General features: G+C 40.2%; 1 protein-coding gene across 6 annotated transcripts in view; it reads right to left on the bottom strand.

Annotated features, from left to right (window-relative positions):
- The window catches only part of TSPAN14 (tetraspanin 14), a 54,726-nt gene that overhangs the window by 28,400 nt on the left and 8,725 nt on the right, over positions 1–17,601 (bottom strand). For 4 of the 6 annotated variants that reach the window (XM_075718038.1, XM_075718037.1, XM_075718040.1 and 1 more), the window contains exons 2-4: positions 10,551–10,648; positions 4,580–4,765; positions 3,399–3,449 (exon numbers count right to left, since the gene is read on the bottom strand). In XM_075718038.1, the coding sequence (XP_075574153.1) occupies positions 3,399–3,449; positions 4,580–4,765; positions 10,551–10,631 (318 nt within the window). In that variant the 5' untranslated portion in view covers positions 10,632–10,648. The remainder of the gene's footprint in view (positions 1–3,398; positions 3,450–4,579; positions 4,766–10,550; positions 10,649–17,601) is intronic. The other 2 variants (XM_075718041.1, XM_075718042.1) reach the window with 1 other exon arrangement.

The raw sequence follows: 17,601 nt of genomic DNA, 5'->3' as shown, positions 1-17,601 counted from the left end.
CATGCTCACATTTGATGTTTGCAACATTCTTTTGAAAAGATATTAAATGAAAAATCTTGAAGGAAATAAACAAGAGAATGAATTCAGGGGACTATCTCATTCCACCTTACTCATGTCTCTAAGGATGCTTCTCCCTGTGCCATCTGCAGGATTGTAAAAGCTCTTTGAAGCACAGGCTGCCCTTTACAACAGCACCTAGATTTCCTACAGGTATACAGAAATGAAGTCTGATACCTGAAGTCAGTGTAAAAAAAAAAAAAAAAAAGGAAGAAAATTCAGCCTTTAAGTCTTCCTTCCAGTCAATTAGAACAGTAAATAAGAGTTCAACTGTACATGCTTAACTTGTTTTCCACTTTCCTTTAATGCTTGTAAGCATTATACCACCATCTCAACTGAAGCATGTTGGCAACAGAGGGCAAACATGGACTGTCTTCAAAAAAAAAAAAATCTCTAGTACAGCCCATTAACAGATGCCAAACCAGTTAATGTTTTGAGATACACTATTATGGAAACTACAAAATACATTTCACAAGGACAGAGCTGATTTCTTGTAATGAAGTTCTGTAAACTGGATGTTTGTTGATTGTCACAATATCACACTGCCACGGATTATAACACAAGTTATATGCACGTACCTTTAGACAGTTTATGTACCTCTGTGTACAAACACAAACAAATATCAGGAGACTAAAGAATAAGTACACTTAATCATAGAATAAGTTAAGATTGGAAAAGACCTGCCTGACATAGGCGAGCCCAAAACTGGACATGGTAGTCCAGATGCAGCCTCAAGTGTGATGAATATTCCTGGAAGAAGCTCCTCCCTCAAACACTGGCCACATTGGTGTTAATATAGCCCAGTATGCTCTTGGGCTTGACATGAGGGCACACCTGATATTCAGCTTGCTGACCAACAGGAGCTCAAGTTTTTTTCCTCACAAAGCTGCTTTCTAGACAGTCAACTCCCAGCCCATATTGATGCACGGGGTTACTCTATCTCAGGCACAGGATTTTGTATTTGCCTTTTTTTTTTCCCTCCCCTTTTTTACCTAAACTTTCTTAAGGTTCCTGTTTCTTAAGGTTCCATTTCTCCATGCTCTGAAGTCCCTCTAAATAACAGTCATCCTTTGAAGTAGACTGACTGCTCCCTCTCCATTTGTTATTAGCCATGAACTTGCTGGAATGAAGTTAGGCTGCCTAGCCTCTAGTTTCCCAGATCTACCTTTGTGTCCTTCTTGAAATGGTTTTACCAATAAAAACTGTTTTCCTGATGAGAGGGCTCAGTGTTATTCACCTTGCTTCTAGTAACAGTTTATTATAATTCACTTTCTCTTAGTGATTTTTGCAATATCTCTTGGGTGACAGACATGAGCATCTATCCAGTTTTTCTCCTGTAGACTTCTAAAATTTTATGCAATTTAACTTTTACGTGACTGTTCAGAATAACTCCACCCAGTTATAAGACCATAGGATAGGCCAATTAGATACACCAGTTAAAAGAGACTGGATTTGACTAAAACAGGTAACACAAATCAGGACAGGTAACTTTTTTTTTTTTTTTTTTTTCCCACACATAGTATTTTCAACTTTTCTCACAAACCAGCATTCTCATTTTGATATATTATCAGCTAAAAGAGATGCACAGGATTTATATCCAGAAAAAAAGAGACTGCTGAGCAATCAATCTGAAGCATAGTCCTAGTGGAAAAAGAAAAAGACAATAAAAAAACCAGAGAAGTTAAAGGGACCCAATGTACTTCATGTTGCACTAAGAGACAGGATGTTGAAAACTCTTCCACCACCTGTAGTTTATCTCTGGGTTTACCACTGCAGCACAGTTTCTGGAATGTTTTGCTCTTACTTCCCATCTATTGTTCACCAAGATGTTTATCTGTAAACAGACAGATCCATACAGGCACTATGGCTGAAGAATGGTACTAGTATGAAAGACTGCCTACATAGCACAGAATAACAGACATGAAAAATAATGTAAAGTTTTCATGAGCCATTCAAAAGTTCAAAACCACAGGAAAACCTTTGAAGCACTTACTTGCAAGACAGAACAGAGAGCAGAAATAGTTCAGGCAAAATTTAAGAAATAAAGACAGAAAGAGTCTGTCTTTGCCTCTAGTAACTTCAGTGTACCATAAAGTCCATTTGGCAAATGGAGGTTGTTGTGAGCTAGTAATTTCCAACCACACAGATCCTATGTGCTGCTTTACAGAACAGAAGATAGTGTCTGGACATGAGAGAATACAAATTCAAGACAAGTTTAACACCCTCCCTAGCAGATTGGAAAGAAAATCCTTTTATAACAACAGAATAGGAGGTAAACGCATTTGTCTGTGGAGATAGGCTGCTTACTATATATCAATGCTATCACTAATCTGGTTGTGAGAATGCATGCACACACACAGGGAACAGAAAGAAGGAGAAGAGATAGCTCAGCATGAAGATCATCATAAAACTCTTTCTCTTCCTAGGAGTAGGGGAATCCCAGAACCTCTCTGTATGTGGGCAACTGCTGCATATAAGCACTCTGATTAAGGAAATGTTACTCTATGATGGTAATTAAAGTGTTCCTACTCAGCAGCACAAATGAACAATGAGGGCACCTGCCCTCTGCTGTTAATTAAGATGCAGAGCAGTAAATCGCTAGTAATTGTCACTTTTTCCTACTGCTTGCAGTCATATTAAAGCCATGCTTTAACACTCATAACAAGGGGGTGAACCATGTATTTCCATACCTATACCATCTGTCTTGTAAGAGGCAAACTCTGTAGGTACATGCCTGCACAGACTTCCTCTGAGGAAGTTATTCAGCTGAAAGAAACCTTTGCCAAAAATAAGAGTGTCACTCAGCTAGATCACCTTCCCCAATTTTGTTCCTCTACATGAAGGTACAATCACTTAAGCATCTTCATGGGGAGTAAAGTAGAAGACAGAAACAGATGGCCTGAAGATTGGAATACTACAGAAAGATGGTCCCAAAGACACACGGGCTTTGTTTGTTTTAATATAAAAAGGTATCTTCTACATTCCTCCCAAATGTTTCTTGTTTTTAATAAAAAAAGGTGGGTATATAAGTGTATTTTAGAAAACATGCTTTCAAAAGAGAACCAGTTCATAAAGACTATTCACAGAGATTAAATTCTCCCTAGCATCCTGCTCTTACAAATTTACAAAAAAGGTCTAAACATCAAGGGCCACAGCTTAACACATCTGATGAGGGACAAGAATTAAACTCCAGCTGAACTCAATTTAGATCACCTGAACATGGTCCTGAGCTCACTGCTACATTTAACCTTTGCTGCTTCCTGAGGAAGTAGTTTTACTGGGGCTGGGGGCAGCAGAGAGCAGCCACTAAACAAAGTAAGATCAGTCATTTCTACCCTTACCTTTTCACTCCACGCCCACAGACCAGCCGCAAGGAAGGCCATCCCAGCTAGCTAAAACAAAAAGAAGAAAAATGAATTAATCATCAACTAATCAACACATTCGCAAACACTTAACCAGTAGCACTGTCACTCAAGTAAAAGAAATACTGTCACTAATCCTAGTACAGTAGTAATGGGACATTCCTCCCCGTGAGTTAATGTCCTGCAGAGAGAGGATTTAGAGTGCTTTTATTCCATAGCATTCTTGCATTTTATAAACTACTTTTTAAAAAGTATTTCAATTTGATTATTCATGATTACTCAAGAAACACACAGTACTAAATTAACAATTCCATACAGTAGCATACAAGTGGGAATTATCCTTGTCCCAATGACTTGCTCTAAACCTTTCCCCTGCATACTAATGAAGATTTCATAGAATCATAGAATGCTTTGGGTTGGAAGGGACCTTGAGAGATCGAGCCCAACCCCCCTGCAATAAGCAGGGACTGAACCTGTGAACTTGGCATTATTAGCACCGTGTTCTAACCAACTGAGCTAACCTGGCTGGTCATTTCAGCATATTTAATGCATTTTGATGTTATTCCTTCTTTAGTCATTTTACAGTACCACCCCCAGACAGTAGCTATGCTTGACTCTTCATAACTTCTCAGTGTCAAGGCTCATTATATTAGCCTCTTCTCTAATTAGATAGTTTGTCTTCTGAATCCTTACCTTAAGCCCTTTTGAATTAAGCTGAAATAATGGTCCATCCACTTACTTTCAACTGAGCAACAAATCTAACTGACAACATACAAACCCTACACCAATTCATATGTTTGTTTAATAAATATTTCTGAATTATATTCATCCAAATGAAGCAAGAGATCCTTGTTCTAGTCTTTTATTCCCTTTCTCCATTCTCAGGCAGTTTTTTTAATATCCAATTTCAATAATAAAACCAAAATGACCTCTCTACACACTGAAGGCAGCTCTCCCTCATTACTTAAAATGGCATTCTAACCTGCTATGTCCACATAACCTCAAAAGACATTGAGCTGCTGGAGCATGTCCAAAGAAGGGCAAGGAAGCTGGTGAAGGGTCTGGAGAACAAGTCTTATGAGGAACGGCTGAGGGAACTGGGGTTGTTTAGCCTGGAGAAGAGGAGGCTGAGGGGAGACCTTATCACGCTCTACAACTACCTGAAAGGGGGTTGTAGTGAGGTGGGTGTCAGTCTCTTCTGCCAAGCAAGAAGTGATAGGACAAGAGGAAATGGCCTCAAGTTGCACCAGTGGAGAGTTAGATTGGCTATTAGAAAAAATTTCTTCATGGAAAGAGTGGCCAAGCATTGGAACAGGCTGCCCAGAGAAGTGGTTTAGTCCCCATCCCTGGAGGTATTTAAAAGACATACAGACATGGCACTTTGGGGCATGGTTTAGTGGTGGACTTAGCAGGTTAGGTTTACAGCTGGACTCAATAATCTTAAAGGTCTTTTCCAACCTAAATGATTCTATGATTCTATATAAAGGACTGAGGCTGTTCCCTGTCCCCCCAGCCTTACACACATTGACAAGTAAATCCCAACAACTGAAAAAGCACATTGAAAAGGGGGCCCTTTCCTCTAGGAAACGAAGCACCTCCCATGAACTAAACAGGCATTACAGGCACTTCCCCACAGCACAGGCAAGAAGCAAAAATGGGACCCTCTTAACAGTCACACAAGAAAATATATGTGTAGATTTTAAGCACTGCTGAGTTCACTGCCTGCTGACCCTAAACTGCACTCAGGGCAAATGGAGTTGTTCTGGGTTTAGTCTGCCAGGGGGAGTCAGGGAAAGGAAAGCCAAAAAGGGCTGCAAGTGTCATTCAAGTCATTCTGTAAAAATTACTCAAATTATGTTAGACACTTCTGTTGAGGCATGAAGTATTATATGCCATATTTTAGGTCTTAAGCACACAGATTAACCAACCAAATCCACTACTGGTACATGGAAAGAGTTACAACAGGGCAAAGCAGTGCTAAATAAGTTAAATTTCCAGATGTTGCTTAATAAGCAACAGCACAATGACTACTCATCTCAGACTCTGAATAAGCCAGGTAGATTTGAAGTGATGATTTGCATCAAAGCACAACTTTAAAAATACTATTATAAACCATATGGATATAAAAACCATATGGATATAAACAGAATATTGAGCCAAACTACCCCTAAATCTTAACCCAGTGATTTTCAGATGCAGAAACAAAATGGGGGGGGGGGGGGGGGGGGGGGGGGGCAGGGAGGGAAGGAAATCAATAAACAAACTCATATGTCATTGCACTCAGTTTGTGTAAGCACAAAACATTACTCTTGGGGAGAACACTTTTTCCATGCCCCTAGACAATCCTATTTTACACTGTAGCTCCACCCATGCTGGAGCAATCAGCAGCTTACAGCCCTTCCTTCCTACCCTTGTCTCTTCCCAGACTTTTCCTCTCAGGGTCAGGAAACCACCTGGTGGTGGATCCTTTCCTCTTCCTGGCACAGCCTGGCTGTTTTAGACATTCCTGAAAAACAACATACACTGCAAAAGCCAAGAAAATCTTATGCTATCCTGGGTCTTGTCTTCTCTTTTCAAAAATGAGCTCAGAATTCTTTTCCAGAGCTTAAGAGAATTTTTGCCCTTCATCATCATGTTCAGGGCAAAAATGTCACATTTCCTATAGCACGAGTGAGAAGTTTTAAGTTTTTTTTCTCTAAAAACCCTTAAGAGCCACACACAAAGCTACAGAACATTAGAAGATAAATCAAGATGACAGCGGCTAAAAGCTATTTTACCCTCTCCTCTCAATTCATCTGAGACAGTGAGCTCACATACAACCTAAAAGGTTTTGGCAGAGCACAAATGCAATCCTTCACTTCACTGAAACAGCCGTGTCCTGGCTGAGGTGCAATTCTTGTACTACCCCAAAAACTCCTTCAACTGGAGGCAAAGAAGCAAGCAGAGACAGGGGATTGAGGCACCTCCTTTTATTCCCTGGACCTTTCCAAGTGCAGTCTGGAAGGCACAGGAAGTGCTGCAGCCCAAGACAGGGCACCCCTGTGCTCCCCCTGGGGTCAGTTGCCTACCCACTGCCTCCTCCCTCCACTGGGGCTTTCACAGAAGGACTCACTCAATTGCAAAATGACTCAGAACAGGAAGGTGCCAGAACCAAGCTCTTCACCTTGTATACTGCGGTCTTTTAATTTCATTATGGCAAATGAATTTATTTGGGGAAAAAAAGCTTAGAACTCAAAAGGAGGTCCAGCCTTGCTGTAATAGGGTAATTTCACTTAAACTTCTGAGCACTCCCTACAGGGCTATCTTAATGGTTACAATACTGCCTCATCACTACTCATTAAAACAAGTGTACTTGAAGAAGTTAAATCTTATTAGCATGCTTAAAAAGCAAGATGAAAATAAAGTAATCCTGCATTAAAATCATGCCTAAGACAGAGCCTTCCTATGACCTCCATTCCCTTTCTTATAAGGGAAAGCCAAGCACAAAGAACAGAGAAGTGATTTTTGTAAGCCAGTCATACACAACTAACTCAAAGCCAGCAAAACTGAACCTTCTATGGCCAAGTTGCCATAGGAAAAAAAAAAAAACCACCTTCCAAGAGAATGAAGTTTTACAGATTTCTAAAGGCTGATTAAACTGCCATTATTAAGTCATATTTGTCCTCTTTGAGGTCAATACTTAGTTCCACCCCAATCTACGTGAACTGTATTTGAAACATGACACAAACTGAAGAAAAGTAACCACGCACTAAAAAGTTTAAGTATTCTGTAAACTACTCACTAAGTCACCACATGGTTTAACCTTAAAGTTTATACAGTCACTGATACTATCTTTAGAGCTACAGCAGGGAAGTCACCATGCATCTTTAGTAAGCATGACAGAGGAACAAATGCAACTCTATTTATGTGCAAGTTACCTGGCTTGTGAATAAACTGTGTCATGAGTTGAGACACAGGTGAGCTACCATCACACCTCCAGTAACAGCTTAAATTGTCAAAAGGCTGTCTGCACACCTATCTAAAGACTATCTCTCATACCCATTATATAGCAGCCACCCTCACTAACACTAACACTCACAAAACAAGCTCCCACAAGCACCTGTCCTGCAAGCCAAGAAAAGTGAATCAACACTAACATTCCCTCCTTAAATGCTGCTTTTTCAAGTCATGGTTACATTTCCCTTCTGATTTTGTAGTCCTTCAGTTCTTTTAAGGCATGTGGAAAATCTACTTTGTTCTACACACAATGTATTTGTCCAATTCAAGAGACTGTTAGACTAGTCATCCCAGCCAACCGGATGTCATAGGCTCCTGAATCATTGTGTCAGCTAAATGATTCATGCATTGCCTACAGGAGTGTCTACCCTCCCACTCAACATTTACATAGCTTGTTCTACAGCTAAAGGTGCCCCACTCTTATCAAAAGAGCTGTAGTTACACATAATTTACTAGGTCAGCCTGATAACAACTTCTTAGCAGAAGCCTCAGACCATTCATTGAGCAAGCTAGCAATACTACTAGTATCTGTTTAGAAAACCAATTCCTCCAGCCAACAGATCAGCTGAAACACGCAAGCTGTACTTCAAACTCTCCTCAACTTTTCTGCATCTTTTCTTTAAAAATGATTCTTTAAGGAGAAGAAAAATCCTGGCATCTTCATTAATTTCAAGAGAATACAGTAAAAAAAATTTGAAAAAAGTGAAGCGTAATGACTCTGCAGGGAATAGAAAAGAAAACAGAGATAAAATTAATTCCTCTGAAAAGGCACAGGCAAATTCTTGATAGTCTTCCCAGTAGCAACAAAAAATTTCCACTTTTCAAAGGTTGTTTACCCAACAAAACCAGTAATAGACCCCACTTCATGAGATACTTACTAGAAAGAAAGCAGAGGTCTAGAACAATCTATTCATGAACAAAAGAGTCTGCCAGTTTCTCACATATCCCTCACACTATCTGCTGAAGAGCATCCACCCAGTTACAAAGTGATTTCTCTGAAAACCAGAACAGCTTGACAAATACTACTTCTCATTGCACCACACTCCACTACAGGTGCATGGGAGCTGTACTATATAGAAGAAAAACAACTACAGAGCTGGCAGCCTTTGAGCAGGTGCTTTTTTGACACAAGGCCATGATGGGAATCCTCAATTGCTAGGGGGAAAAAAATCATCACTAAAGAACATTTGCACAATGGCAATATTGTGGCCAATTAACCCTGGCTGGAAAAAAGTTTCTACACAAGCCACACACACGTTTTTCTGCCCTGTTATCCACACGACAAACTCTCCTGTGGCTTAATGCTACAGTATCACGTTAAAACATTGCTCTAGTAAACAAGAGGTGGTGACAGTAGCAAAAAGTTCTGTGATTTTCAACAGCAATACCCAGACATTGCAGTCTCAGTATTACCTGGCCTTCTAACATTTTTATTAGGCTGAAGACAGCAGAAAATTGGTAAGAAACTCGCAAGACTCCCAGCTCTTCGATTTGAGCAGTGATTTCCTACCCTACAGGTCTTGCTTTCAACAGAAAATTGGGCCAGATGACCTCCAGAACTTCCATCAAACCTAGATTTGTATGTGATTCTAAACTAATTCAGAGTTTTGTCTATCTTATGTGCAGCTTTCGAAAAAGCTTATTTTCTACCTTAAATACTGCTAAAGCAGCCAAAATGTGCAGAAACACCAACCTAATTTACCAGAAGTTTATGTGGGTTAATCAAGCAAAATACCAAGTCATTATTGACAAGTACAAACAAGATTCTGCAGCCTGCAATTTATGTTCAGACACTAAACCCCTTTTTTAACTAAAGTTAAATACAGATTTGGGTAATAATTCTGTATATCTTAAATTTTAGGTAGTAAAACGTTGACATGGTTTAAGGAATCATAGTAAACAAATAGAATTAATGCAGTCTTCTCTAATATGTCTACTGAACTCAGACAAGTCAGGATCAGGAGAATCAAGTTTTACTCTTAAGTTACTTCAACCACGTACCATACTTTCATTCTTACTATCTGACCCTTTCAGCTTTGAAAAAAATCTAAACATATTGAGAAGTGGCTATCCATGCTAAGAAATATTTCAACTCTGAATGAGAACATTAATCCAAGCTGCTAGCAGCAGGCAAGTCACTGTAGCTGCACTTCTCCATGACTACTCATGCCTTTCCATGACTGCAGGTGCAAACTCTTAACATTTGACCTGAAAGTTCTGCAAAGACTTATCAAGTTTATCTGAACTGCATCCTTCACTTCACCCTCCCCCAGACACATTAACTATTTCTAATGCAACGCTACACACTAACCTTTGAATCACCTTATTTTCCAAGGTAGTTAGGTCCTTCAGCGATCTTGACTATCATACACATCTAAAACCACACACCTGTTTTTGCACCCTTTTCTCATTCACAATTCTAAACAAACATTATAGGCAGGCTAGTCCCTAGCTAAGTATGTAAAGACAGTATCAGACAATTCTGGTGCCCACAGAGCATGACATTTAAGATCTTGACTATGTTGTAATGCCAGCTGTTGACACATCTCTGCAGCAGTTCCTTTTTCTCCTGCTTAGTGTATTTACAGCTACGCCACTCCAACACAGAGATCAAAGATGATCTGAAAGAAGATATTAGAAGATACTTCCCTTAACAGGGAAGCAATTTAACATACCACTTAAGTAAGGTAGCTTTCTACCTTTGCCCAAACACAACCAGCATTTAATGGCCTCCAGCATTCAAAAGGCAAAGGCCTTGTCAGCAACAGTAGAGACTACTATTTTCTTTTGACAAATCCTTTAAGCAGATCTTTCCTTTCTCCTTTAAAAAAAAAAAAAAACACAAGAAAACCAGTTTTATCTGCTTCACTCCTTTATCTTCACTCAGAAGGTAGGATAGGAGGAAGGGGCAAGGAAGGGAAAGATTGTGAGGAATCATTATCCACATCACTTTCAATAATAATTACTTTCTCACATGGGACAGGCTTCTTCAATTCCAAAACACCCAGGACATACCACACATCAGCTTCCTGCTTTCAGGTAAATATTTCAGCCTGTTCTCTTGAAGAAATATGCAGGAAGTTAATAAGACTGAGGTATGCCTAAACTATTTCACTCTCTACATTTTGTACTCACCCAAAAGACAATGTTGTAGCTGAAGAGCAGGTATTTGTACCAACAGCTGACTTCTGCATTAGAATATCGGTAATAGTGCATCTTCTACAGCACAGCGTCTGCACAGAAGAGAAAGGATGAGAAGAATTAGGCAGTGAAAGATTTTAAGAATAAAGGATTTTTTCCAGATCTCTCTTGCTCTGCTGAGAAAGGGACTATAGTAACCTTTACTGTATGCTATTCAGAAGTATATCCAAAGTCAGCCCAAACTTCTGCTGACCCTGAACTCCCTCTAAGTATTTGTTGCTTAATCATCCTATCTTCTTTAAGCACCCTTATGTGGTAACAGGGAGGGACACCCAAAAAGGAAACTAGCTATACAGTTAGCCTAGGAAGGTCTGCATCAGCAAGTTGAAATTCATCCACTTTCTCACTCCTTCAAAACCATTTCAGTCACAGACAGCTGCCTGGACTTAGGCAAAAGTCTAAACACACACCCTGTAGATCGCACATCCAACAACCCAGCTAGCAAGATGTTAGAAGTCATTACCTAGGAAACGCTAGGCATCTACAGATTGCTAAATACAATAGACAGTTGTACTCTGTCTCTGCCATACTTTAAAGTTTCTTTACCAAATCAGTACCCCATAAGAGGCTTCATTCCCAAGAACAAAGGCTCCACCATTAAACAGATGATCTGCTCTGTAGAGTGCAGTTTTCTTGCTTCCTTACATACACTAGAGATAAGGTTCAACTCCTAATGTTGCTCAGATATTTCAGAGAACTACAGCTTTTCAGAGGACCATAACTAAACCACCTCTGCAGAAATGCCATGAATAGGAAAAAAAAAAAACAACACAGAGGACAAGCTGTTAAATCAAGAGCTGAAGCAGGGAAGACAAAGCACTTGCACAGCCTTCGCATTCTAGAGAACAGAGTTCTCAAGTGCTGCCTGTGACAGACAAGAAGCAGTTCCACATTTCAACCCTCCACTCACTTGAGGTAACTGTTTTTCTCCCCTAAGATGTCAGTGAAAGGCTTGCAACAGGGAAGCAAGCACAAAGAATTTTCAAACACCTTAACTAGGAAAAAGACTTCAAGGACTATGCTGACCTGGACTTTCACAGGCAGCATGCAAAAACCAAGCCTACCCAGCAAAGTCTGAAACCAAGCACCACGGAACAGAGAACTGAAGATCTCCACCACATGCACAGCTATGAGAAGGGAAACTCTTTTTGTTTTTAGAAGGCAATCTGCACCTGGGTGTAAAAAAAAAATCCCACTGAAAGAAGGAACAGAACCAAATACCTGTCAGCTTTGAGACTCCCATTCAATACAATAAACAGCTTGCTTTAGCTTTTAAGTGAAATACTAATCATTTTCCAGGACAACTATGTAGTACTGCCATCAGTGTCTTATTGGAGGAGCTTGGTTTTCTGAAGTCTCAACACAAATACTTCAAACCTTGCCTTAAACTTTTTTTCCCTGTGGCTGAAATCACATGGCTAAAACCACACATACAAACAGATCAAGGGCACACAACAGACATCTCCAGCCCAAGAGACTATGGACAGAGATCCCAAACAGACTTTGATTTTCCTTGCAGAGGTCTCCCCACGCCAGGCTTGGCTTCCATCTGGAAGCAGAGAGTCCCTTCCTTGGTGCACACACATTCTCCAACCCCAGCCAGGAAGTTTCTTTGCTGCCCAACCAAACAGAAATAGTTTTCAGAAATGCAGAGACCATGTAGAAAAATCTAAGGAGGGTACATTTTGGTAAAATACTGCATAGCTTTAAGCAGTTGTGGAAAAAACAATTGGAAAGTCATGTGACTTGGCATACCAGAATAAGATTGCAAGACTAGGAACAGAGAAGAATTTCCACTTTTTTCAAGCTAAGATGGCCTGCACATGCATAAGAGGAATTTTCCGATCCTACTGAAAGTTGGTAGGTATTACACAAGCTATACTGATCCACTTGACATGAAGTAGATTAATTTGTGTATAATAAAGCCAGACATCACCTAAGTGGCCTTCACACATATGCTACCTACGCAGGCTGCTTAAGATACATTACCCACAGGCGACTAGACTAGCGCATCTGGACAGACACAGTAGCAACAGAAAAATCATTAAAAGAAGGAATTACTCCTGATTCCATATGAGATGGAGTAAAAATTCCCTATGAGACTGAGTAAAACTGAGTTAAGTGAGAACTAAAACATGTTTCATTGATAGCCCCAGTAAAGGAACTGAACACATAGAATTAACTACTTAGCTGGTTTCAGAGAAATGGCAGTCTGGAGAATGATTAAAAGATATATTACACATTCTTACAGAAACAATAGCTGCAAAATTTGTCAGGCTAGAGAGCGTGAACATTCACCATTAACACCTGAGCTTGATTATTTCCACAGTTCAGACACCGATTTCCAGACAGTTTTAACCAAATAGTGACAAGTTTTTTTTCCTTCTAAAACCTCACCTTATAACTAGGTTCTAATGCTCACAGTTCATTTATAGTAAGAAAACACTTAACCTTTGTTAAAACAAAGAAAATTGTACTTTATGGCAGCATAGGCAGTGTCTGGAAAGGACTTTCCTAGATGTGACCCAGTCCATACGTATGCTGAGTTTTGCAATGTACTTTTCTAAGATGTAGACAGCTTTGTTTCCTCATGCCCTGGTTCAGCTTTAGTTATTGATCTTTTCAACCCATCCAGCTTCACAGACAACATTTAGGAATCTTACTGTGAGACACAGTAAAGAAAACTTGTTTGAATACCACTCTCCTGACAGGCTTTTTTTAAACCTGCAGCTGAGAGAATACAAGAAAAGGAACAAAGGCTTGGTTTTCCCAACTTCGTATCAGTCTCTAGTTCCAAATGGCAATTTACATTTCAACAATCAATAGTCATACACTTGTCCAAGTCAGTAAGTCTGATGGGTCTGGGGAAGAGAGGGAGAAGCCAGGACACTAGGAAACAGCAGCAGAACCCCACTAATCTGAGCAGAGTCCAAGACTCCATTTGCACCAGTGTAAGCCTGTATTACAGCAGTACACTGGCTGCCAGTGCAAACATTCTCCAGATGCAGGCACATTTAGGCCTCCATCACCATTCTGCCTCCCTCCCCATGAAAATCAGGATCCTAGCAAAAGACAGGAGCAGCAACTGTAAAATGCACATACTGCTAATAAGAAACATTACTTTTGCTGCTGCTACCACTACAAAAGAGGAGGCAGCAGGTGGCATTGAGGTAGCACATCATTAAATTCCATAAAAGCGGGGTTCTCCTAGACAAAGAGGCTTAAAATATGATCTGAGGCAGAAAGGCAAGCATACCATTTCAGAACCTAAAATACAACATAGTCTGAAGTCTTACTTTTTGTTAGGTTGCCCTCCCTGGCATTGGGACTTACATCCAACTGTTCAAGTCCCAACTTCAGTGAAACTATTCACAGGAGTAAGAGCATCAGAAGTACCCTTACTGATAAGCACCATGCCCCACCTACCTCATCATTCTGACCACCAGCTTGTAAGACATTCTCCCCATTTCCCCATACAACTGGCAAGATGCCCCAGTCAATACCAATTACAGTATTTTCACAAAATGAAAAAGCAAAATGCCCTTTTTATACGCTGCTTTTTTTTAATGCTCCAAAGTGACAGGAGTCCTCACACCACCAGTACTGGTTCCCTGTTGCAAGAAGCAGTCCTGTAACAGCACATGGCTCCCCAGACAGATGCTGCCTTCTGAAACACCTGCCTATATAAGGGCAGATTTGACTTACCCTTATCAGGACTCTTTCGGTTCTTCTTGACAGACCACCAACCACCATATGGAGCAGTATAATCACCACTGGTGTGGGAGTGACGTTCTGACATAGTAAATCTAACATGTAGGTGTGTCTGGCTTTTTCCCTGACCCTACAAATAAACAGACCAAGCAATCCACTCAAGGCCACACAGTCACCTTCCCTGTGTTTATACTAAAGTCATGTTTCCTAACATAGGAGGCATCTGTTACCCATCTAGAAATACGCTACATCAGTACTTCATTTAATTTACATCACAGGCTACATAACTATGGTTAGGCAATACTACAAAACACTTGGAAGATTAAAGTAGTATGTGGGCAGCATAGACTAGTAACTTTCTCTACTGTGTTTCAGACAAAGCAAGTCACATGATGTCAGCTGACAGTCACCCACTCACGACAACAGGAATTTCTAAAAAATTAAATACAGAGCACTGCTGCTTTGGTAGAATACATAATTTCGTCTTTGTGTTTACAGCTTTAGTGAAGGGGGAAAAAAAAAATGTAGTCATTCATCAAGAGGCTACTGCCATTTCCAAAGCATTTCTACACCCACAGATTCCACTCTTACCTTCAAAATGCTACAGCAGTGATATTCATGGTCTATAGATTCTAACTCTCAGAACAGAAGCTGTGATATATTAAACAATCTAATTTCGATATGCAGGGAAATCCTCACAGATAATATGTTTAATCTAGAACAAGAACAACTGGAACACTAATGCACATCTCTAGATCTAGGTCCACAAATTCTTTGGACCCTCAGGAGGCATTAAACTTTACAAGGCAGACCTAAGTCACACTGAAGTTCCAGGTTCAGCCAGTACTGCCACCACATGCAGTCCTGATCCCTTTCCCTGCCTGCCTGCCCACGCCCCCACAATCCACAACCATTAATCACCCTACTCAGTGGAGCAAACAATCAGAGCAAATCATGTAGCAAATCTTCAGATCAATCCTGTGATCTTGTACCACGCACCAAGAAGAAAACACTTTTAAGCCTTCCAATCTACCTCCCCAGAGCTCAAATGCCAGCGTGGGTGCAGTCAGGAGGTGGCAGGAGAACAAGGATGGGAGGCCAGAAGCAGTGCTAGCTTCCAAGAGTGCTCATGGAAATGCAGCACCCCTGCAATGCCAGCCTACACCCGCACCACAGGCTACACCACAGTTGAAGCTAACATGCTGAAATGGAGGAAGCTGGGGGAACAGGGGCAGAACTGAGGCAAGAGAAAACAAAAAAATTTCATTTTGTGAGCTGTTGGCTGCTCCCCCCATCATTCATAAATACAAAGCATCAAGTCTATATGAAGCTGGTAAAACAAATCAACAAAGTCAAGAGAAGAATGCACAGAAGAGCAAGAAGAATTTTTAAAATACAGCAAGAGATGCACTTTGGCCTATCGTTTGTTTTGATACAACTACTTAATTCCATTACTCCATCAACACCAGAACTATATGAAAAAGCATCAGTTCGTTCATTCAAGACATGGTGCCATTAAAAATACTTGTCATATTCTTGGGAGGCGCTCAATCAATAGGGGTTTTTTTGTGAAGCTCCAAGACTTATCCCTGACCAGGAATAGATCAGGGATTTTTCTTAGGACCTTCTGAAAATGGAGCAAGAGGCACCTACAGACTGCTCTTTCCACATCCCAGAGAGAAGCTGACCACCAAGGGAGTCTTAATGTTCAGTACACTTATCTAGGTGCTGGGCATCAAATCTTCACATGTAAGGACTGAGCTGGTACAACACAAAAGCAAGAAAAATTGACAGGATTTTGAGCTCCTACAGGCTAATCTGTTCCTGGAAGCAGAGATAGTAGCCCTGTGGATGATTCAGGAACTCCCTGCAAGCATGTGTCATCTTTATTTTTGTAATTTTGTCTCCAAGGAACTCTGACTGGGGCCTCACAAAGAAAATACAAGCTTCTCTTAGGGAATACAAGTATAGTGTATTTAATTCTGCTGCAGTCCAGAAGAACAGAGAAATATTTGCTCATTCTTAGAGGAAACCTAAGGATTATTCAACAAAAAGGTATTTTTTAACCTGAAAGACTCATGATGCACGACAGATATTGCTAATAGGTTATCCCTGTTTTACTAGAAAAATAATGGCAGATAACAAACCTCTGAACTCAATGGAAAACATGACCAGAGCCAGACAGTTTTCTTAAGACATCGTCTTTTGGGGCTCTTATTTTTGTAGTGTGCTGAAGACAAAGTCCTCAACGTATTTGAAGAATATTTCAAACACAAGTTGCTCCAATACAAACTACAAAACAATCCCTCAGAGCAGATCCAATTGCCTATACCTGGGAAGAGTTTCAGGCTTTATTCACTACTGCACAAATTGCAACAGGAAAACCTGTAAAGAACATACACCAGTGTTCCCAAACTCAAAACAAGGAAGCAGCAATTCAGAAGAGCTCCACTGAAGCTCTATAGACAACTCACATAAGTTATGCTTGTGCTTTTGGCCAAGCCACTACTTCTATTGGATGAGTTGCATCTGAAATACCATGTAAAAGTACTCTGAACTTAGACTAACATTCAGAATGTAGACACCTTCAATTCTGAAAAATAATTTACATGGGCACCAAGAAGCATCATCTTTTAACCCCTTCTGAACTGCCCACTTGACAAGCATCGCCAATACTTTGGCATAAAAGCTCTACACTGCACAACTGTAATTCAAGGAGCTATTCAAGCTGTCATTCATGGGATATTTTCAGCTCCACTTGATTTCTTAAACTAACAGAAATACACTAAAGGAAGACTTGAAAAAACACAAGCAGAATTAGGGATCATTCACACAGCAATTAAAAAGCAGTGACAGAGGACAATAGCAGTTGTAACAATTTTACTTTTTACCGTTCTTCACACAGAAGCTACCAAAAGATACTAGTTGGCTGGCCTTGCTTTCACATCTTTATTCCTACTTAGCTATAAAAGCTACCAGAAATGCTAAAAAAAAATCCACAAAACAAAAGCAGCTCCAAAACCTCCATATTTTCCTTTGTACAAACTGGTCAGAATGAAAACCAATGACCCTGTAGAATGTAAGTATTGACCATGTAAATTCAAACTGCAAATATTTTTAGTTATTGACACTGAGGAGAGGTACAACACTACTCAGCTATCTACTGAATTTTACTAGGTTTATGCTACTTCTGCTCCACTGACCTCAGGTTCACTGAAGTAGTAAGTGAACGGATACAGACTTTCCGCTCCAACATACAGCGGCACTTGACAAA

The sequence above is a fragment of the Pelecanus crispus genome, chromosome 10, assembly GCF_030463565.1.
Source record: "Pelecanus crispus isolate bPelCri1 chromosome 10, bPelCri1.pri, whole genome shotgun sequence".
NCBI lineage: Eukaryota > Metazoa > Chordata > Aves > Pelecaniformes > Pelecanidae > Pelecanus > Pelecanus crispus.
Note: the sequence above shows the minus strand (reverse complement) of the source record. Positions and strands in the feature narration are given on the sequence as shown.